We start from the raw sequence: 23,849 nt of genomic DNA, 5'->3' as shown, positions 1-23,849 counted from the left end.
AAAAATATAAAAACTCCACTTTTAATAAGAGAATGTAGCCCTGGTTCAAGGAAGGATATTCTACACATTTTTTTAAAAAAAGAACGAATAAGCTATTAATAACTATTGTCACTGTTTTCAAGGTAAATGCACCTTTGACCCCTTTATGGGGGTCTTCACGGCCTCCTTAAGGCCACCCACTTAGGACTAAGGCGGCTAGCAGTCACTTTTCTTGGGGCAAAGTCCCATGATATTCTTCCTTTTGGACCAAGATTTAAACTGCAGATTTCTGCAATTTACTGTGATCACCTCGCCATGTCTGACTTTAGTTCAGCATCTACCATCCTGTTCTCTCAGGGGCAACTAGTGACCAGCCAGCCTTCATAAAGCAAAGTATTATCTATTCAGAACAAAAGCATTGCAGAGGAAACCTATCTTCGAACCATCAATAGCTTCTATGCAGGTCTGGATTACAAGGTTTCCACCTGGATACCATGGCAGATTTCAAAGTATTTCAGATCCTCTCATAAGACCTGTGCCTCTGGTCACAGTGTCATGTCAGTCAGTTCTCGGAAAGAGTGTGTGAGAAAAGACATACCTCCTGATGTAAGGGAATCTTACAGTATCTCTAAAGAGTATGTCCTCACAGTGGTAATGAAGCTATGTGGTTTCTCCAGCTACATCACACACAAACTCTGACACAATAACAGATTAATTAATGAAAGAGTTTCCTTTCTAGAAAAAAAAAGTCCACTATAACTGGAACATTAGAGGGGTTTTTTTTAAATAAAATTGTGATAAAAGAAAATTAAGGCCCCCAATCCTGCAGTGAGCTCCATGAAGGCAAGTCCCCTTCAACCACATGGAGGCCCATTGAGGTTAGTGGGGTTTCCCCTGCAGGGAATAGTTTGCAGGATCAGGACATAAATAATTTTGTATCTGACAAAATGACAAATCAGTTAAAATAGATAAAATAATCTTATCAAGAAAAAGGAGACAAAGTGAGTAAATTGCTTACCAAAGGGTGTTCATTTTAGAATGGATTTTATAAAAGAAAAGTCCAATATTAGAAACATTGCTGGGAAATTTTAAACATATTATAAGGCTATTACTCTCAACTAGTTCAAAAAGGAGTATTTAAAAAAAGTTTCTGGATAATATTAATTTACTTAAATTAGACCACCAATAATAAATTTGATCTTTTGAGGAAGTTGTCAATGAAATCTTTTTGCTTCCTTCTAATGCAGCCCTTAGACCAGAATTTTACAAAATAAGTAAAAAAACACTTATTGTTGTGCTGCTGCAAATCTGTAATGTTCTGAGTTCAGAGTTACCCATGAAAATGATGATGAATACAATATTTCAATTAAAGGGAAAGTTAGGGAGAATTTTAAGTTTGAGATCAAAATACTATCTAGTGTTCTGACTTTAAGGTTGGAGGATCTCCTTCCTAATTAAATACATAGAGACTAGGTTTGTTTTGTCAAAATATGACACTCCTTTGACACTGTTAGAGTCATAAATGTCCTGCACATCGCCAGGTAAATAACAAAGCTCTTCAATGAGACTATTCATATACTTAACACTTTATTGGACTGAAGTCTGACCCCAACATAATTTTGTCACTTGACACAGAGAAAGTCTTTGACTCAGTTGAGTGGAACTATTAATTTGAGGAGATGCAATGAATAGGAATAAATTATGACTTCTTAAACTAAACTGACCCTGTACAGTTCTCCTAGTGCTTCCCTGATAATGAATGGCAGGCGAACAAAGAGTTTCAATGTAATTAGGTGGAAGGCAAAGATACCCTTTCTTCTTATTTGATCTTTCTCTTGAAATCATTTCTCTTGAAATCATTGTATGTATGATTAGGGTAAAAGCGCAGTAAGTTTAGACAAGACCTAAGATACCAATAGATCCCAATTTTACTGTGATTTAAGTCAAAGAAAATTTTATCACTGACTTCAGTAGGAGCAAGATCAAGCCCTAAATAAATAGGCAAAGACATTCAGGCACAAGAGGAAGGTTATATCTTCCAGTGTTGCAGTAGAAGCATAACAACATTTCTTTCTATGGAAGGCTTTCTAGAAGAAGTGGGCTTTTTGGAGAGATTTCAATTAAGAGATGGTTGCCCTTTGTTCCAGGAGTGCAAAAATACAGCATAGTCTTTTGTTCTTCTTGCGACCATGCAAATATTCGGTGACTACCCAAGTATTGTTCTCTTTGTTATGTTGTGTTTACTGGTAGCTAGTTTTTCTTTTCTGTTTAGTTAGTTAACATTGCTTCATTTTCCACTTAACATACAAAGAGCAAGGATAAGGATGTGGATTTGAAAACTTCGTACATTATAAATAGTTTTTTTGTTTGAGGTTTTTTTGGACAAAGCAATAGAAATAGTTTCAACAAAACAAAATACTGGCTTTGCAGGATATTCAAATTCAGCTATTTGAAGCCCTTTCCAAATTTATAATTCAGCATTAGCAGTGAATAGATCCAAAACACTGATTATGTCTTAAAATTTATATATTTCATTCTTTATAGATTACGGACCTACACTGATGAAAGGGATAGTAGCATTTATTTCTGTTAAAGCCCACCTGAGGAATATGCTGTCAATTGTGGATATGTATTGCCACTGTGTATTCTGTTTATTAGCATCTGGACTTCTGGTGGACTCATCAGCATATTTGGGTCCCTTCAGGAAGTAGAAATTCTGGGCCAGAACCTGGGGTCCAACTGATCTGCATGGAGTGCTGGGAGGGTTTTTTTGGTATGCATGCACATGTGGCAGCGCTTTGACAAATGTGTTGTAAAAAACTCACCTCAGCACTCCTCTGATCCTGCTGTTTCTCTGCACAGGGTCTACACTGAAAAGTTACACTGGCGTAACTATCTCTCTCAGGGTGTGAAAAATCCACACCCCCGAGAGATGTAGTTAAGCCAACCAGACAGTGCTAGGTCGCAGAGCGTGAACAATCTGAACCTTATTCAGTAGTTTACTATAAAAAAGTGCTGGGGAGTGAGTTACTATTGAATCTCCACTGTAAGTTTTCATATTTGTAGTTTAAAGGTGGATTATCCTGAACAGGTATAAAGGTCTGTGACAGAATCTATCCCTGTGTTCACACCCTACACACTATTGTAATAATTTTTGTACAAGGCATGTCTTGTAAGGTATTATTTGAAAACTCATAATTTGCTGGTCAATATTGTCTGAATAAAATAGATGTGGTAACATTATATGTGAAGTTATAAGATTTCACTGTATGATGTTATTAACACATGCTACACAAGCAGAGGTTGGCAAACAGGTCTGTCCTAAACAAAGGAATGTGTGTTCTGCTTAATTTGCATTTAATCAGTAAACAGAGAGTCATCAAGCAGGAAGAGGAGACAAAGAAAGTTCAAACAGGTGAGAAAAAAGCAGCCAGGAACATCCTTCCCCACAGACTTTTTGTCCCCTGACGGAAATATTTTTCAAGAGGAGGACTGAAATGATAAAAAGGAGGGACAGACACTCCAAGGCACACCCCACCTCTCGGCCAATCAATTCACTGCACCTGAAGAGACAAAGTAAGCAATCTTTGGATTGAGATAGGGGTCCTGACCTAAGACATTTGGTCAGTAAGACTGCTGAAAGCATGTGGTAAGAAAACTTTGCTTTGAATTTAATATAGGTTGTTAAGTTAGGCACACATTGCATTTTATCTTTACTTTTCTTGTAACCATTTCTGACTTTTATGCCTCATAAATTATGCTCACTTAAAATCTCTCTTTGTAATTAACTTGTTTTACTGTTGTATCTAATCCAGTGTGTTTAAATTGAATTGTCTGGGAAACTCCATTTGGAGTGGCAAGTTATGTGCATATTATTTCTATTCAAGAAATAATAGATTTAATATAGCTTGTATTATCCAGGAGAGGCCTGGACAGTACAGGACATACATTTCTGGAGGAAAATCTAAGACTGGGGATGTGCTGACGTCATCCTGCAATATAACCAAGGCTGGCGAGAGCCAAAGTATAACCCAAATGTGGCTGGCAGACTGCAGTTGCACCCAGCCACTCAGGGTGAGGCTTGCATGCTGGGAAAGCTGTTTGTGAGCAGCTCAGGTGGGAACTCCTTCAGCAAGGTATTATAAGGCACCCAAGCTTGCAGGGAAAGGGTGACAGCTGCTCATTAGTCTAGATTGTACCCTAGATTAGTCTAGATCCTGTACCTTGGTATGTCACAGGATCCTTCCTTTGACTCCCCATATAGGTGACTGGTATTACTGGGGCTGGAAAGATGGAGGCCCCGCTATGTGAGGAATAGACAAATGGAGGCAAACTGCCAATAGAACATTATATGTTAACTCTTTCTGAATACTAGTCTGATGCTTTGTAACACCAAACAGATATACTAGGGGAGCAGAGAGAAAAAATAATGTGTTTATTATATCACTGTTCCCTATCTATAGAACTGGCCAAAGCTGAGCTCCCCCTCTTCCAACCCACAAAAAGAAAAATCAGTACCCTGAATTTCAAGTTCTGAAAAAGGAAGTTTCCTGTTAATGTTTTCCACTAAGTTTGTTTTAAAAATTTCTATTCTGGGCTAGTTCTATGAGACCAGTGGCTTTGGTATTAAATATTTCACTATGCTGGATGGAAACAAAGTGACATATTTTGCTTTGTAGGACGGTTTGTATAGTTTGGGATTTAGTTGTTTATGTGTGCTGGTTTGGTTGTGCTTTATGTGGAAATTTACTGAAAAAGAAAAATGGCAGCATGATAACTTCCAAGTTTCACACACAAATAATTGCAAAGTTAAAGTCAGAAGTTGTGCACAGTCCTAACAGACACTCACTCTCTCTCTCACACACACACACACAAACATCACACATGATTTATTCCTTAAGAAGTAGGAAGATAGGGATACCTTCCCCCTTCAAGGGGAAAACCATGTGAGACGCTTGTCTTTTTAGTGACTTTTAACCAGAGCCAGTGCTAGCCCATTGGGGGCCTGAAGCAGGACTATTTTGGGGCTTCCCCATACTAAAACAGGCAAGTTTTTATAATAAAAATGAATAGGGGGCACCCTGGAGCTGCTCGGGGCCCTAAGCAATTGCTTAGTCTGCTTATTCCTAGCTCTGGCTCTGCTTTTAACCCTCTCCCAACAACTTAACAGGGATACAACCTCATTTCTACCAGATAAACCAAGTGCAGCAAAACTGCAATGCACCAGCAACATTTATGGAATCAGACAAAATTGTGACAAAGTGAAGTAAACAAACTTTTTTTGTTTAGATTTTACTTATTTATAATAAAAAAAAAATCACAATCCAGTGATGGAATGTTGTGTACACCAGGAAGTCAAAGTCATGTTTACAACATTGACAGATGATTCCAATTACCCAAATAACTAACGTGTGACATTGTCTTCATCAAATTAATTTTCATGCATTTGGGAAATGTCAGTTCTGTTTGTAATAATATAGAACCTGAAAGTCACTGGATGTTCTATAGAAAATATTCATTTTAGTCTATGGTTACCAGCACTTCTAATTGGCAATAATAAAAACCATTTATTTAGAACAGAATCTGCTCCGTCATCTCATTTAGTGGTAAACCAATGGGATTACCCATGAGCAAGATACTGCACAAAGACTCTAGTCCAGAAAGCTGCTCCACAAAGGCAGGCTGAAGTCAGTGGAGCTCTTCACAAGCACAGGAGTCCAGCCTGTCCTAACAACATAATTAAAATTGGCAGAATCAAGCCCTTAAGAGGCCTGGCAGAGGGGTGGCATAGAGTTAATACACCAGGCGTACAACAACCAGAATTCACCTATGTAAAATTCCCAAGAATCTGGCTAAACCAGCTCTCTATCTGCTTTGTACCTCAACAGCAGTACAAAGGAGTTGGAACAGAACCAGAATTGGGACCATTAGACATATGGAGCCATTAAATGGAAGCCCATACCTTACATCGCTCTGTATATAGTAGATAGCCATAAAAATTAATTACAAATTACCTCATTAACTTGCTTTTTGTCCAAATGGAAAACTTGACCAGAACTTGTTGAGGCAATTTCTTCGTAGACCTTGTAACCAATATGTGACCTATCATCACAGTCTCCGGTCAACACAAATACAACCTGGGGTTTAAAAAAGAAAAACACACAAAGGAAATGAAAATATAGTCAGTCAGCACCTATGGCAAACCTCAATGGGAAAAATCTTACTCTCAAACGTAACAGCAAAGTATGCCAGAAAAATTGAAAGGTTCTCACTGCTCTGTGCGATGGACAGCCATTTTACTTTTGATTAATCTACTCTGAGTTCTGTACAAATGAGATGTACACCCCAAAAAAGGCAGGCAGGGGATTTGGAGCACAGCTGGATTCTGTACCTACTCCAAACATAATACTCTAAATGATTTCAATGTGATTTTTTTCAATTGGAGTTCTATATGGAAGGTGAAGCCCATCATGATTGAGTGATGGAAAGTGACTGATTGACTGAAGAAAACAGACATACAGAAATCATGTCAAGAGGGGATGAAATAATAAATCTTATATCAGCACTTTTTATTCCCAGAGTAATCAGTATTATAACTCTCAGACGAATCCACAGACACCAATGCAACTGCCAAGAGGGCCAAGAAACAAATATTGGCAGTGGAATATCTTATAGTATTTAACTAATAACCTTAATTAATGCCCCTTTAATTTCAATTTTTATTAATCAGATCAATTTAATTTACAACAAAATAAACACTAGTTGCTAGAATGGCAACAGTATGACTCTTTTACAGAGAGATATCACAAATATCTTGGAAAGGAGTTTTTCTGGACAATGCTGCTACTGCATTGGTAGTAAATGGGTAAATAAACAGGAATGGTAGAATATGAATCTTCTCCTTACCTGTGACTGCTTCTGCTGAATGAGCTGCAGTACTTCATGTGTCAGCCTATAATCTTTGGATCGTGCATCAGTAAATACATAGATGAAAGAACCAGGAAGAGAAATTTCTAGAGCAATTTTGATTGCACCAATGCTCATCTCTGGACAGTCACCACCACCCTATTCACAATTAGAGAAAGAAAGAAAGAAAAAACAATCACAAGAAAGGAAAATGGATGTTAGGTATAATAATTGGTTTCTTTTTCAGAAAGATCAAGGCAGATTTTTTTTCCAGCTTCTAGCATTTTATCCTTTTTTTTATTCACAGCATTGCATGGTTTCTGAAAAATACTTATTTTATTAAAAAAAAAAAAAAAAAAGGGCAAGCCAAGTTTTAAAATTTCCCATTGATGGTCAAGTTGTAAAAAAAATGCAATAAAGATACTAACAATCAAACTACAATCAAACAATGTCTACCTCTGTAAGAGCGTGTCTGAGCAGGGATGCTAGTAACAATGAGGAATGCATAACACACTGACTGATCTATTCCTTCCTACCCACCTACCCACACCATACCCATACCCAGAATCTACCTGCCATTGTACACAATGGGCCATGTTCTGTTCTCAGTTACCCAGGCAAAAATCTGGTTTAGCTACATTGGTTAGATTTACACCTAGATAACGGAGAGTAGGAGAAATAGCTCAATTAGTTTATAGTTTGTTTTTATGTGTATGCGCACGTGAAATCTCTGTCTCTTGCAGTTACAAGCCTCCCTCACTGGTGACAATGTAATTGTTCCAGTGGCACATAGCCCTATTGGGAGGTCATAGACATAAAGGGAGAAGTGATCTCTCAGGTAGCCAGGACAATCCTATGGAAGACTTTGAATATCAGAACAGCGAGACCTTAAACTGGACTCTGCACTGGGGAGCAGAGTGGATAAAAATCAATGATTTTTTTTTTAAAAAAATATATAAAAAATCAGATTTTTTTTATTTAAATTGGATTTTTTTGATAAAATGCTTTTTGAGGAAAAAACCTAGCTAAAGATAGTTTTTATTAAGATACATTATAGCACAAAGATATCTCATCATAGAATAGGGATTATAAATTCTAATTCTATAGTATGAGACAATATATTCATGTAATGTTTAAGAAAAGTTTTGTAAATGAGTTCCAATAGTTCATGGATTAGGGACCCAATCTTATGGGGTTCCACAGGCTTCTGTATAGATTATTTAGGTTAATCTTTCTATCTACCCAATGGGACTCAGTGCTAAGTCTAGAAGATACCATCAGAGATGCTTAATTTTGCAGTTCTCAAATGTGGATTTGTGTCTCCAGAGGTAATGTGCTTGTTAACAGCAAACATGTTTTAAAATAAATAAATAAATATATAGAGGTGAGAAATAACAGACCTCAACTCTATTGTTCCTCTGCAAATTTGTGTACACAGAGTCAATCCCTTACCTCTCTCTAAAAGTGCAAAATTTCAAAAAGTTCAATGAATAGAAGATTTTTTGGGGACGGAATAGATCTGGACAAGGAGAAGAAGTTTGGAGATAAATATGACAAGCAAGGGACATATGCTTTTTTGTTAACATATTCTATGTTTGCTGTTGAAGAAAAAAATCCAGAATACATAACATTGTTGTTTTAGTTAAATAAAACAATTTAAATGTCTTTCTGGTGATGTTCTCCTCCTAATACAGCATGGCAAGAAAATCTTCCCAATATTAATGATTAACCTGTTAAATTGGAGATAGTTCACCTCCCAATGACTTCATAAATATCTGCTTCAATTACCTTTGGTAAATGAAATAACGAAACAATCATTCATTTTCTGATATAGCTGTAAAACTAATCTGATAAGTTTTCAAAATATATCACTTTTTAAAAATGTATAGTGTTTACCTTCTAAAAATGAAACCTACATCTATCTCTGAGTTGTGAAGAATATGTATTAAGGTTATAACAACCAACAAGAATGCACTTTTATGTAGAAAACTATGATTAAATCGAGTCTTCCTGACTAGTGATGTAAATCATGATTAATCAAATCCACCCTGCTGGGGGAGAACCAGTATATGGAGCTTAGGCCATGGGTTACAGGGGATGTGTTTATAGTAACCTGTGTTCCTAAGCGGGCGGCTTCAGAATTTATACTAGTTGGAAGTTGTTGAGGTTTTTTGGGGTGGGGAGGAGGGGTGTTTAATCAAAATATTGTTAAGTATTGCTAAGTTTAACATTATCTAATTTAATTTCTCTGCTTAATTTAAAATTTATGGAAAAATAACGCTTAAACAAAAGTTCATATTTCTTGCATAAATATAACGTTTGCCTGTAGAAGACAGAACTTTCAAAGCATCTGAACTATGCATCACATCCCTGCAAGAGATGAGAATGACAAGAAACCTCACCACTTTTGGAAGTAAATGCAAAACTTAGGGCTTGTCTGCACTTGAAACGTTACAGTGGGAGGGGTTCTCCTGTCAGCATAGTTATTCCACTTCCACAAGAGGTGGTAGCTAGGTCAATGGAAAAATTCTTCAATTGACCAAGTACTGTCTACACCAGGGGTTAGGTCTGCCTAACTATGTGACTCAGGGGGTTGGATTTTTCACACCGCAGGGAGATGTAGCTATGCCGATGTAAATTTTCAGTGTAGACCAACCCTTATTTCTTCTACTTAGCTTTCCCATAGTAAATTCCTCACACACATACACACACACACACCCCAACACACACAAACAAATCTCTGTGATTAAACTACCTCTCCAGGTTGAGAAAAAAGAAAAATATAATGTTATTGTTTTTTCTATACTTTGGAGGCAGTCCAATATCACAATGAAGGAGAGATTAATAAGACTGGGACTTTTCAGCTTGGAAAAGAGATGACTTGGGGTATGTCTACACCCAGCCGCTAGTTCGGCGGCTGGGAATCGAAGTTCTGGGTTCGACTTATCGCGTCTTGTCTGGACGCGATAAGTCGAACCAGGAAGTCGACGGGGGAGCCTGCCTGCCGCGTGTGGACCGAGGTAAGTTCGAACTAAGGTACTTCGACTTCAGCTACATTATTCACGTAGCTGAAGTTGCGTACCTTAGTTCGAATTGGGGGGTAAGTGTAGACCAGGCCTAAGGGGGAATATGATTGAGGTCTATAAAATCATGACTGATGTGGAGAAAGTTGTGATGGGTTCGGTCACAGAGACCTCCTTGGTACTGTCATCTGATGTGCTGAAATTACCTCTGAGCCTGTGTAGCAGGGTGGTTACCCGCTCCTGCCCTTCAGGGCTTAAAACAGCCCAGGAGAGGGCTCTGGCTGGGGCAAGAAGCCTGGGCTGATTAGGGAAGGTAGGCTCAGCTGTGGCCAAGCCCCAATCAGGCCCAGCTGGCCCCTATAAGAGGCAGTGAGCCAGGAGCCCAGTCAGTCTCTCTCCCTACCTTTAGAGAGAGAAGGGCTTTGCTGCTAGGGAGCATACCGGGGTACCTAAGGTGGAGCAGGGCTGGGGGAAGGCAAGAGGAGCTGGGGAGCTCCGGCCTGGAAACCCCACAGGCTGCAGGCCTAGGGTATGGCCAGCTGGGTACTGGGGTTGCAAAGGGGCAGCCTACGGGTAGGCAGAGGCAGCAGGTCCAAACCCCTTTGCCTGTGATGAGTGGCTGATACACTGAAGTCTGCCCCAGTGAACAGGGGCTAAGTGATGACTGGCAGTAGCCAAGACTGAGGCGAAGTGGGGATAGTGGGTGGGGGTTCCCCTGGGAGGGGGAGACCCTGAGACTGAGGGGTTCTGCAAAGGCGGCAGAAACCCAGTGAAGGGGCACCGGGTCCTGGGAGAGACACGGGGGCCAGCAGCGGTAAGGCGGATCACCGGCCTGCAAAGGGCGCTCCGGAGCTGGGATGAGCTAATTCCCACAGACGACCAGCAGGAGGCGCCGCCGGGTGAGTCCGTGCACTGCTACAGCCCATTTTCCCTGTCAGCTTGGGACTCCAGAATCCTGCCTTGTTGAGCCAGTCATGCCAGCCTGCTGCAACACAGACCCAGGTCTGAAACACGCCCCCAAAGCTGCAGGCTTTAACTGAAAACCACTCAGCAGGTTACCTATCTCCAGCACCCAGACACCCAGCTCCCAATGGGATCCAAACCACAAATAAATCCATTTTACTCTGTATAAAGCTTATACAGGGTAAACTCATAAATTGTCTGCCCTCTGTAACACTGACAGAGAGATATGCACAGCTGTTTGCTCCCCCAGGTATTAATCACTTACTCTGGGTTCAATAATAAACAAAAGTGATTTTATTAAGAATAAAAATTAGCATTTAAGTGGTTCCAAGTAATAACAGACAGAACAAAGTAAGTCACCAAGTAAAATAAAGCAAAAATACGCAAGTCTAGCCTAATACATTAAGAAACTGAATACAGGTAAATCTCGCCCTCAGAGATGTTCCAAATAAGCTTCTTTCACAGACTAGACTCCTTCTTAGTCTGGGCCCAATCCTTTCCCCGGTACAGTTCTTGTTAGTTCCAGCTCAGGTGGTAAGTAGGGGGTTTCTTATGACTGCAGCCCCCTTTGTTCTGTTCCACCCCCTTTTATAGCTTTGGCATGAGGCGGGAATCTTTTGTCTCTCTGGGTCCCCACCCTTCCTTCTAAATGGAAAAGCACCAGGTTTAAGATGGATTCCAGTATCAGGTGACATGATCACATGTCACTGTAAGACCTCATTCTCCATTCTTTCAGGGCTGGCCCGAATGTACCCAGGAAGGTTTGCAAGTAAATACAGCCATTCACAACCAATTTTCCTAGTTAATGGGAGCCATCAAGATTCCAAGCCACCATTAATGGCCCACACGTTGCATAGTTATAATAGGACTTCAGAGTAGTACTTCATATTTCTAGCTTCAGATACAAGAATGATACATTCATACAAATAGGATGAACACACTCAGTAGATTATAAGCTTTGTAATGATACCTTACAAGAGACCTTTTGCATAAAGCATATTCCAGTTACATTATATTTACACTCATAAGCATATTTCCATAAATATATGGAGTGAAACATCACAAAAGTAAATAAGGAAGTGCTATTTATTCCTTCTAATAAAACAAGAACTAGGGGTCACCAAATGAAATTAATAGGCAGCAGGTTTAAAACAAACAAAAGGAAATATTTCTTCACACAATGCACAGTCAACCTGTGGAACTCTTTGCCAGAGAATGTTGTGAAGGCCAAGACTATAACAGGGTTCAAAAAAGAACTTGATAAATTCATGGAGGATAGGTCCATCAATGGCTATTAGCCAGGATGGGCAGTGATGGTGTTCATAGCCTCTGTTTGCCAGAGGCTGGTAATGAGCGACAGGGAATGGATCACTTGATGATTACCTGTTCTGTTCATTCCTTCTGGGGCACCTGGCATTGGCCACTGTTGGAAGACAGGATACTGGGCTAGATGGACCTTTAATCTGACCCAGCATGGCCATTCTTATGTCATATATATAGACAGACAGACAAAATATGATGCTTCTAATAATCTTCCAGATCTCAGCGAGGTTGGATCTTTGAATGGTAAGCAATGGAATGTTAATCTGTTAGGCTTTGTCTACACTGCTACTTTTGTCAGTAAAACTTTGGTCTGTCAGGGGGTTGAAAAAAAACACACCCCTGACTGACATAAGTTTCAGCAGCAAAAGTGCTGGTGTGGACTGCACTATGTCGGCAGGAGAGGCTCTCCTGCCGACATAGCTATTGCTGCTCATTGGGGGTGGTTTAATTATGCCAGCAGGAGAGCTCTCTCTTGCCAGCAAAGAGTGGCTACACGGTAGACATTATAGCAGCACAGCTGTAGCTGTACAGCTGTGCCGCTGTAAGGTCCGTAGTGTAGACATAGCCTTAGTAACTATAAAGGTTGTAATCTCAAAGAACTGTTTACATATATGCTCCCAAAGTAGGAATACTTTATCATCTTCTAATGTAAAGAGTGTATCTGTTCTTTAAATGTAATTCTAATTATAAAGCCCTCCAAAATGTCCCTTCTGACTTTTATGGGAAAAGCAAGCCATAAAGCAGACAGCCAAAACACTGGGAAAAATAAGTCTCAAAAAACCCTTTTTGATTTTAATGTGTCAGAAACTCATCCTGGCAATGTTTTTGTATCCTAGAGGATAGCTCAGTATATCCCAATTAATTTTAACTGTTGTTATTAAGTGTCCTCTTCAACAAATGACTCCTCTGCTTTGTGTGTTACATGTGGAGACAAAGGCTAGACAATGGTTACTTCCTACAGTTCTCTTCCATTAAGGAAAACCTCTCACTAGTCACACTTAAAATCTCTCAGAGTATTGTTACACACCAGCGAAGTGTTCTATTATGCTAATGTTTATTTTCCATATAAATAGTAAAACTACTTTGTTAATCACTATACACAGCGTTCCCAGTACAGCAGGAAACAGAAAACACAAAGGGCTGCCTTTTCAAAAGGTAGATCACATTACCAAAAAAAAAATGATGGAGGAGAGCAGCTTTACATATCAAACTTTTCCTAATGAAAAATTCCTTTAGAATTTTTTTTTCCAAATTGCAATTAAAAATGCTTATAGTTACGTCCTGAAATTCCCTGGAAAACTAGTGTTAGGTTCAGTCTAATTTGGATAAGCACCCAGGAGCTCCAACTAAATATCTGAATTTATCTGAACTAGCCACATTTCTGAGGCCTAAATTTAGCCTTGGTTTAACTCAACTGACTTCAAATAGCGTTGCATCCACTTATACTATGGCTGAATTTGGCCCTTAGTGTGCAAAATCTGACTGGAAACATCATTAGAAAAGACTCTTCTCATTAAAACAGTGATAATTTTTCTATTGGGCTCTATTAAATTAAGCACAATCAGGGGCTCCTTCTATAACTATTAGCAGCTGAACGCCTGTGCTGTCACACTGCTATAATTCAGAAAATCCTGTATAAAAAAGCCAAAAATGGTTGAGATCTTAAAAACTGGATAGTAACAAACATGGGGTTGGTCCTGCTTTGAGTTGGGGTTGTTCCTCCCTTGAGTAGGGGGTTCGACTAGATGACCTCTTGAGGTCTCTTCCAAACCTAATCTTCTATGAATCCCAGTGATGATTGAACCTGGTGATAGTCTAAACAAAAAGAGCTCGTGCTTTTTAGCTATTTCCATTGCTTCACACTGACTCAACAGACATTGTAGGCTTCAGAGTGATGTCTGAGGTTATTGTGTGTGGTAACTGTGTTATATGAGTGATTGCGCTGATTTGTGTGTGGGTTGTGTTGTGCTGGGAAAGTTGTGTAGATCTGTGCGGGTGGTGAATGAGGGGTGTGTGCTACTTTGAGGGGCTATTTGTGCTTGGGGTTATTGTGTATGCTGGTTGTGTTTTTGTGTGGATGGTTGTATTGATTTGTGTCTGAGGGGGTTGTGCTGGGAGATTTGTGATTTGCGTTCAGGGATGAAATCCTGGGCCTACTGAAATCATTGGAAGTTTTGTCATTGACTTCAGTGGGACCAGGATTTCATCCCCGGTTTCGGCTCCAACTGCTATAATAGCAAGAACCCACCTTTTAAGAAAGTGGGTAAGAGAAGCTGGGAAATTTCCTTTCCGAAATATGCAAAGTCAGGGGCTTTTCCCCTAAGGTTTGTTGATTTAAGCAAATTATACCCTTTTTTACATACTCAGCTCTAGGGTGACCAGACAGCAAGTGTGAAAAATTGGGATGGGGGTGGGGGGTAATAGGAGCCTATATAAGAAAGACCCAAAAATCAGGACTGTCCCTATAAAATTGGGACATCTGGTCACCCTATTCAGCTCATCCTTTTAGGATGCACGTTCCCTTCCATACAACTGGAAAAGAATCTATCTGGAGAATTTCATCTTTTGGAATATTCTTTTGAACAGATCACTGATTTAGCAGAACTTCAATGAGAATGCCACAAAATACAGTTCCCCCTTTTAAATTTCCTGTAGATTTGAGAAACACGCTGCATACATGAAGAAAGAATAGGGTCACTGTATAATTAGGGGAAAAGAGAGTAAAGTGGTTTTTTTTTCATATCCTGCCATCAATCAGTGCACAAAATTCTCATTTAAGTCAATGGGTGCATTGCATTAAAAATAAAAAAGATGATGGTAATATATAGACAATAGTCCTCTCACCCTTACTCTCAAGATAAGGCCCACTGAAATCAGTGGGACTAAATAATAACAGTAAGGGCTGAAGGATTAGGCTTGTATTGGAAGCGCCCCCTCTAGCAATTCGTTTAGTCTGTGCTTTTGTTTTGTGGACAGATTGATTTTGTTATCCACAAATGACCCAATTAGATGGATGTCAAGTTTAGCCTTGATGATCTCCAATGAAGACAAATTTCATAATCTCCCTTGGCAGCTCATTACACTGTCTAATTGTTCTGATAGTTACAAAGCTCTTCCTTAAAATATTTAATATTTGGCATGAATTCAGTCCATTTTGATTAATAAGAATAACTGCTCCATGTCCTTTCCTGCTGCATTAATCTCTCTTGTTGCAATGTAAAGATGATCTGCTTCTCAAACTGTTTTTTTTTCCCAGTGCTTTCTTTCAATTCAATTTCCTGTGTCTCTTAAATGCTGTATTTGGAAACACACACATGGCAAATGGTTGGAAAATGCTTCATTGTTCTGGGAAAAACCCAGGAGTTTTAATCAAAATATTACATAGTTCCAATTACTTTTTAAAATTTAAATTTCTGGTCTTTCAAATACTATAGTTCATTCAAATGGATGCATTTTCTGTACTGATATTAACTTATTTAAATGCCCACAGTTTGAATATGAAGTTATTAAAACAATATGCCATTGGCTAGAATTTAAAAAAATTAAATCATAACTTAAATAGAAGTTTATAGTAATTTTTAAACAAGTTGTTTGGAACTAAGACTTTGTGCTAAACATTTATTACAAGCTTCATCTAATCTGCAAATTATTTGCAAACATTAGCTTTTGGCTTCTTTTCATCTAGAAAACAGCAGTTTTTCAAGTTATTTTTCTCTATGCCAGTTATGAAAAACAAACTGAGGGTGGCAGACATTTTTAAACTAGCTAATTTAAGACAAATGTCAAAACAGGGTGGTTGGGTTTTATTATTCAAAATATATTATTGTTTTCTCTGAATTTCTAGTTTAGAATTTTCTGCTACATTTTAAATTGTATTCATTGTGTTACACAAAAGAGCATCACCCATTTACAAGGATTCCTAATGCCAGTTTTCTAAGCCAGATCTGCTTTTAAGCCACAGAAGATCTAGATCTGGTCTCCACTACAGAGTTAGGTGAACGTAAGGCAGCTTATGTCAGCCTAACTCTGTGAGCATCTACCCTAACATGTAGCTCCCTCCGACGTAATTTGCCCACTACACTGACCTAATAACAACTCCACCTCCATGAGAGGCATAGCGCTCAAGTTAATGTTGTTAGGTCGACACAGTGTCGACACTGTGTTGCTTATCGACCGTTGCTGCCTTTCAGAAATCGTCCCATAATGCCCCACACTGGCAGTTAAATCGGTGTAAGTGCTTCCGGTGAGGACACTCACCGTCAACACAAGGAGCATAGAGTGGACATATAAAACCAATTCAATTACTGTGGTGGCTGTACGTCAATGACTTAATTTTGCAGTGTAGACCTACCCTGGTCCCGCACTACTAAGGTTTGGTCTACACTAGGAACTTATGTCGGTATAACAACATCGCTCAAGTGTGGAAAATCCACACCCCAGAGCAGTGTAGTTATACTGACCTAACCTCCAATGTAGCAGCACTGTGTTGATGGCAGAAGTCCTACCGCTTTTCGGGGAGGTGGAGTATCTAGGCCACCGGAAGACGCTCTCCCATCAGTATAGGTAGCATCTTCACTAAGCGCTACAGCCATGCAGCTGTGCTGCTGCAGCGCTGTAAATGTGGACAAGCTGTCACTCAGGCAGTACTCTAAGGAGGGAAGGATTGAATCAAGCAAACGCTGCCCCAATCTGGCATGGGAATTTTTCCATTGTTTTAAAGAGGAAATAGACCAGATCTTCTTTGACTAAGAGCTTGTCTACACTGGCACTTTACAGCACAGCAACTTTCTCGCTCAGGGATGTGAAAAAACACCCACCTGAGCGCAGCAAGTTTCAGCGCTGTAAAGTGCCAGTGCAGACAGAGCACCTCCCAGCACTGGTAGCTATTCTCCTCGTGGAGGTGGGTTTTTTATAGCACTGGGAGTGCCGCAAATATACAAGCCACGTTAAAGCACTGCCACGGCAGCACTTTAACATTGCCAGTGAAGACATGCCCTAACTCAGGGACGGTCAAGCTGAGCCTGAGAAGGAGCCAGAATTTACCAATTTACACTGCCAAAGAGCCACATTAATATGTCAGTAGCCCCGCATCAGCTCCCCCCCACTCCAATCTGCAGCGCCTCCCAGCCGCCCCACCAATCAGTGCTTCCCGCTCCCTCCCCACGCCTCCCGCCCGCCACAATCAGCTGTTATGCAGTGCACAGGAGGCTCTGGTGGGGAGGGGGGGAAGAGTGAGGGCATAGCAGGCTCGGGGGCAGGGGTGGAGTGGGGGCAGGGCCTGGGGCAGAGCAGGGGGTTGAGCACTGAGCACTCCCCGGCACACTGGAAAGTTGGCATCTGTAGCTCCAGCCCCAGAGTCAGTGTCTATGCAAGGAACCACATATTAACCTATGAAGACCACATGCGGCTCCAGAGCCATAGGTTGGCCACCCCTGCCCTAACTGCAGCTCCACCCAAATCCTTCACCTAGGGGCCCAATTCTGATCTCATTTACAGCACCTTTAAACCAATGGAATTCCAGTGACTGCAAAGGAGTTACTCTTGATGATTTACATCAGTGTGAGATCCGAATCAGACCCTAAGGCGATTCCCACTCTGAGCCATCTGACTGATGAGCACTGCTACTAACACAACCCAGGAGATTTGCATGACGATAGAGAGTGCTTCAAGAACTGCGTCAATCTGATGGAAAATTTACCTTTAATCAGCCTGTGTCAGGTGGTAACCTGGTGGATGATGTCACACAACCTTTCTTATATGTATATTAACTAAATTAGATATTTTGTAGAGCTGGTTGAAATGTTTCAAAATTGCAGACAAATTTTTCCCACACAAAGAAAAAAGACGGTTACTCACCTTTGTAACTGTTGTTCTTCAAGATGTGTTGCTCATATCCATTCCAATTAGGTATGCGCGCGCCGTGTGCACGATCGTCGGAAGATTTTTACCCTAGCAACCCTCGGTGGGTCGGCTGAGGCGCCCCCTGGAGTGGCGCCCTTATGGCACCGGACATATGCCCCTGCCGACCCAGCGCCCCCTCAGTTCCTTCTTGCCGGCTACTCTGACAGTGGGGAAGGAGGGCGGGTTTGGCATGGATATGAGCAACACATCTCGAAGAACAACAGTTACAAAGGTGAGTAACCGTCTTTTCTTCTTCGAGTGCTTGCTCATATCGATTCCAATTAGGAGACTCACAAGCCTTACCTAGGCAGTGGGGTCGGAGTGAGATGTCGCAGAGTGAAGGACCGCTGAACCGAATGCCGCATCATCCCTGGACTGCTGCACTATGGCATAGTGGGAAGCGAAGGTATGTACTGATGACCAAGTCGCTGCCCTACAGATCTCCTGTATGGGCACATGAGCCAGAAAGGCGGAGGACGAAGCTTGAGCCCGAGTAGAATGGGCAGTGAGGCGGGTAGTTGGGACACCAGCCAAGTCATAGCACGCACGGATGCATGATGTAATCCAAGACGAGATTCGCTGTGAGGAGACCGGGCGGCCCTTCATCCGGTCTGCCATCGCTACGAACAGCTGGGACGTCTTCCTAAAAGGTTTTGTTCGTTCGATGTAAAAGGCAAGAGCCCTACGAACATCTAGGGAATGTAGCTATTGCTCTCATCGCAAAGCGTGCGGCTTCGGAAAGAAGACCGGGAGGAAGATGTCTTGGTTGACATGGAAGGCAGACACCACCTTAGGGAGGAAGGCAGGGTGTGGTTGCAGCTGTACCTTGTCCTTATGGAACACCATATACGGTGGGTCCGATGTGAGGGCCCGAAGTTCTGACACTCGTCTAGCCAATGTGATAGCGATGAGGAAAGCTGTTTTCCAGGAAAGGTACAGAAGCGAGCAGGTGGCCATCGGCTCGAAGGAGCCACCCATGAGTCTAGATAGGACCAGATTGAGGTCCCACGTAGGGGCCGGATGACGAATTTGCAGGTACAGATGTTCCAAACCCTTGAGGAACCTGCTGACCATGGGATTGGAGAAAACCGAGCACCCGTTTTCGCCAGGGTGGAAGGCTGAAATCGCTGCTATGTGTACTCTGATGGATGAGACAGCTAGGCCTTGCTGTTTCAGGGACCAGAGATACTCTAGAATGGTAGATACTGGCACCTCCAGAGGGACAGTATTGCTCAAGGCACACCAGCAGGAGAAGCGCTTCCATTTGGCCAGGTATGTGGACCTAGTGGAGGGCTTTCTGCTACCCAAGAGTACTTGCTGCACTGAACTGGAGCAACGCAGCTCAGATTGAGTTAGCCATGCAGCATCCATGCTGTGAGATGGAGGGACTGCAGGTCCGGATGACATAACCTGCCGTGTTCCTGAGTGATCAGATCTGGCCACAATGGTAGAGGAATTGGTTTGGTCACCGACAGATCGAGGAGTGTGGTGTACCAATGCTGTCTGGACCACGCCGGAGCGATCAAGATTAAGCGGGCCTTGTCTCTGCGTAATTTGAGAAGGACCTTGTGGACCAACGGAAATGGAGGAAAGGCATAGAGCAGGTGGTCTTTCCACGGTATCAGGAAGGCGTCCGACAGGGAGCCCGGGGAGCGACCCTGGAGAGAGCAGAACACCTGGCACTTCCGATTCTCACGAGAGGCGAAAAGGTTTATGTTGGGAAATCCCCACTTCCGGAAAACAGAATGGATAACGTCCGGACGTATCGACCATTTGTGAGCCAGGAAGGACCTGCTGAGGCAATCTGCCAAGGTGTTCTGGACTCCTGGGCGAAACGACGCCACCAGGTCGATTGAATGGGCTATGCAAAATTCCCAGAGGTGTATGGCTTCCTGACAGGAGAGGGACGACTGCGCTCCACCTTGCTTGTTGATGTAAAACATGGCTGTTGTGTTGTCTGTGAAGATTGTGACACAACGGCCCTGAAAGTGTTCGCAGAATACCTGACACGCCAGGCGTACTGCTCTCAGTTCCCTTACTTTGATGTGCAGGGTTATTTCTTGTGCGGACCAAAGACCTCGTGTGCGAAGGTCCGCAAGGTGAGCGCCCGAGCCCAGAGATGACGCGTCATGGTCAGGACTAGAGAGGGCTGTGGGGCATGGAATGGCATCCCCCCGCAAACAAAGCTGGGGTTTAGCCACCAACCCAGAGAGGATAAGACCTCCGTCGGTACCGTGAGTACTGTGTCCAAACTGTCTCGGCCTGGATGGTACCCTGACAAGAGCCAGGTCTGAAGTGGACGGAGGCGTAGTCTGGCATGTCTGGTCACGAAGGTGCACGAGGCCATGTGGCCCAGAAGAACAAGGGACGTGCGTGCTGTCGACGTCGGGAAGTTTTGGAGGCCATGAATAATGGTCATCATGGACTGGAAGTGGGCCTGTGGTAGGCACGCCCTGGCGAGATTCGAGTCCAGGATCGCCCCAATGAAGTCTATTCTTTGGGTTGGCTCCAAAGTGGACTTTTCGATGTTGAGCAGCAGGCCCAGTTGCCTGAACAAGCTCAAGATGAACCAAACATGAGACCGCACCTGTAGCTCGGAACGACCCCGAATGAGCCAGTCGTCGAGGTACGGGAACACTTGGATCCGATGATGGCGGAGCGAGGCCGCTACGACAGCCATACACTTTGTGAAGACCCTTGGTGCTGTGGACAGGCCGAAGGGAAGGACGGTAAATAGGAAATGCTGCTGGTTGACCACAAAGCGAAGGAATCGCCTGTGCAGCGGGTAAATTGCTATGTGGAAGTACGCGTCCTTCATGTCGAGGGCGGCGTACCAGTCTCCAGGATCCAGGGAAGGGATAATGGTCCCCAGGGAAACCATGCGGAACTTCAACTTTACCATGAATTTGTTGAGTCCGCGCAGGTCCAGGATGGGCCGTAGTCCCCCCTTTGCCTTGCGGATTAGAAAGTAATGGGAGTAAAAACCCCTGCCCCTCAAATCCTTTGGGATCTCTTCCACCGCTCCGATAGACAGGAGCGCCTGTACCTCCTGTAAGAGGAGTTGCTCGTGAGAGTGGTCCCTGAAGAGGGACGGGGAGGGAGGGGTGGAAGGGAGGGGTGAAACAAACTGAAGATGGTATCCAGTTTCCACCATGCGTAGGACCCAGCGATCTGACGTTATGCAGGACCACGCAGGGAGGAAATAGGAGAGGCAGTTGAAGAAAGGCGGGAAAGGATCCTGCAAGGAGACTGGTGCTCCGTCCTCGGGCGCACCTTCAAAAGTTTTGCTTGGGCCCCACCGATGGTTTTGGGGGGCCCTGATTCTTGCCTGATTGAGGACCAGAATGTCTCCTCCTATTACCACGACCATGCCTTCTAGCGAAGTCTTGCCGCGGTTGAGGGTTAGGGTAGGTGCGCTGCGGTTGGGGCTGGAAGGGCCTACGTTGCGTCACTGGGGTATGCATGCGCATGATGGCCCGGTTGTCCTTCAGACTCTAAAGTCTGGGATCAGTTTTGTCTGAGACTAGCCCCTGGCCATCAAAGGGCAGGTCTTGAATAGTCTGCTGCAGCTCCGGTGGAAGACCGGACACTTGTAGCCATGAAATGCGGCGCATAGCCATGCCCGAGGCTAGAGTCCTAGCCGCCGAGTCCACCGCGTCCAAAGACGCCTGCAGGGATGTCCTCGCCACTTTCTTGCCCTCTTCTAGCAAGGCCCCAAACTCCTCCCTGGACTCCTGGGGAACCAACTCCTTGAACTTCCCCATCGAGTTCCAGGTGTTATAATTATAATGGCTCAGGAGGGCCTGCTGGTTAGCTACCCTGAGCTGTAGTCCACTCATTGAATAAATCTTGCGCCCGAATAAATCCAGGCACCTAGTGTCCTTGGACTTAGGGGCAGGCGCTTGCTGGCCATGTCTCTCCCTCTCGTTCAGAGACTGTACAATGAGGGAACAAGGTTGGGGGTGAACATACAAATATTCATAGTCCTTAGAGGGCACCATGTATTTCCTCTCCACCCCTTTGGCCATGGGAGGAATAGATGCTGGGGACTGCCAGATCGTATTGGCATTAGCCTGGATGGTCCAAATGAAAGGTAAGGCTACACGTGAGGGAGCATCGGCCGATAAAATGTCCACCACCGGATCCTCAACTTTCATCACCTCCTCCACCTGGAGTTTCATGTTCTGTGTCACCCTACGTAGCAATTCCTGGTGTGCACAAAGATCTATAGGCAGTGGGCCAGAGGAGGACATGCCTGCCATGGCCTCGTCAGGCAAGGATGAGGAGGACACCCCCGGGACTAGCGGATCCTGGGGAAGGTCTGGTTGAGGAGGGTCCGGTTGCCCTAGGTCCACCATGCTAGGGGCATGGGCCTGATCTGATGGCAGGGCAGTCGCCTCCGAGGGGGAGGGCGGCTCACAGTGGCCTCAGGCATCCGAGGCTCCGAATGGGCAGAGCGAGAAGCGCCTGAGGGGACACCTTGGGCTTGGTGGTATGCCCAAGGAGTCCAGAAGGACCATTGTGGGGGTCCCTGGTCAGGATCCCGTCCTTCATCTTGCCCCTGGCTAGCACCATCCGCGTCTTGGCCCTGGACGTGGTAGCCACTCCCCGCTTGGGACAACATTGAATTTGGTCGTGAAGGCCAAGGCGGTGCCGAACGCACATGCTGCGTTGCACCATCCTGCTCTGTCGCTCCGTGCCTGGGAGCTGGAGACCGGTGTCAGGGTCTCGAGTGGTATCGCGATCGGGACCGATAGTCATAACGGTGCCGGGAGGCCGTTCTAGATCTCGACGAGGACCTACGGTCCGGGCGGTGCCGGGATCGGCTGCAAGACGATCGGTGCCAGGAACGGTGCCGGGAGCTGGATCGGTACCGATCATACCGGGAGGGAGACCTTCATGAAGCGGAGCGGCGCCGCAAGTATGACCAGCGCTGAGATGGGGATTGGTGCCAGGACTGAGAGCGATACCGAGACTGGGACCATCGGCGGGATCGGGACCGGAACCTGGACTGGGACCGAGATCGGTGCCGAGCTGTCTCGCTCTGCGATGGAGGTCGCATGAAGGTGGGCTTCCCTATGGATGGAACAGTCCGCACCGGCGGTGCCGGAGGGTGAGACGGTCCAGGCTCAGTCAGCGCGATCAGGTCGTGAGCGGTGGAGAAGGTCTCCGGAGTGGACGGCAGGCCGAGCTCAACCACGATGTGCACCGGGGAGCTTGTGTGCACCGGACTCAATGGCACTTGTGGCACCGGAATCGACGGTGCCGGAGTTGGAGCCTTTATGGGGCGGTCCGGCACGGGCTGTTGCTCCAATGGGGGCACAGGCGGCGCCTGCAACTGCACAGGAGCAGCAGGTGGTTTGTGCTGCTTCTTGGGCCGCGGAGACAGCGAGCGATGTCGCGTCTGTACCGGTGCCGGAGATGTCCAGTGGCGAGAGTCTTTGCTGGTGCCGGGTTGTTCCGGTGCCGGAGGCACGCTTCGGACCGACGGCGCCTGGTCTGCTAAGTGCCGCTTCCATTAGGAGCTGTTTTAAATGAAAGTCCCGTTCCTTTTTTGTCCGAGGCTTGAAAGCCTTACAAATGCAGCACTTATCTGGTTGATGGGATTCCCCCAGGCACTTCAAGCAGGAGTGTGGGGGTCTCCCGTAGGCATTGGCTTGAGACAGACCGAGCAAGGCTTGAAACCCGGAGACCTAGGCATGGGCTCTGGTACCGGGGAGGAGGGAAGGGGATAAACCCCGGTTCCTCCAAGTA

General features: G+C 44.1%; 1 protein-coding gene across 1 annotated transcript in view; it reads right to left on the bottom strand.

Annotated features, from left to right (window-relative positions):
* LOC113407339 (hemicentin-1-like) overlaps positions 1 to 23,849 on the bottom strand; it is a 344,382-nt gene that overhangs the window by 269,922 nt on the left and 50,611 nt on the right. Inside the window, exons 3-4 of the mRNA XM_026655742.1 lie at positions 6,886 to 7,044; positions 5,994 to 6,116 (exon numbers count right to left, since the gene is read on the bottom strand). Coding sequence (XP_026511527.1) covers positions 5,994 to 6,116; positions 6,886 to 7,044 — 282 coding nt within the window. The remainder of the gene's footprint in view (positions 1 to 5,993; positions 6,117 to 6,885; positions 7,045 to 23,849) is intronic.

Source organism: Terrapene carolina, unplaced genomic scaffold, assembly GCF_002925995.2.
Source record: "Terrapene carolina triunguis isolate 2854851 unplaced genomic scaffold, T_m_triunguis-2.0 Scaffold211, whole genome shotgun sequence".
In the NCBI taxonomy this organism is placed as follows: domain Eukaryota; kingdom Metazoa; phylum Chordata; order Testudines; family Emydidae; genus Terrapene; species Terrapene triunguis.
Note: the sequence above shows the minus strand (reverse complement) of the source record. Positions and strands in the feature narration are given on the sequence as shown.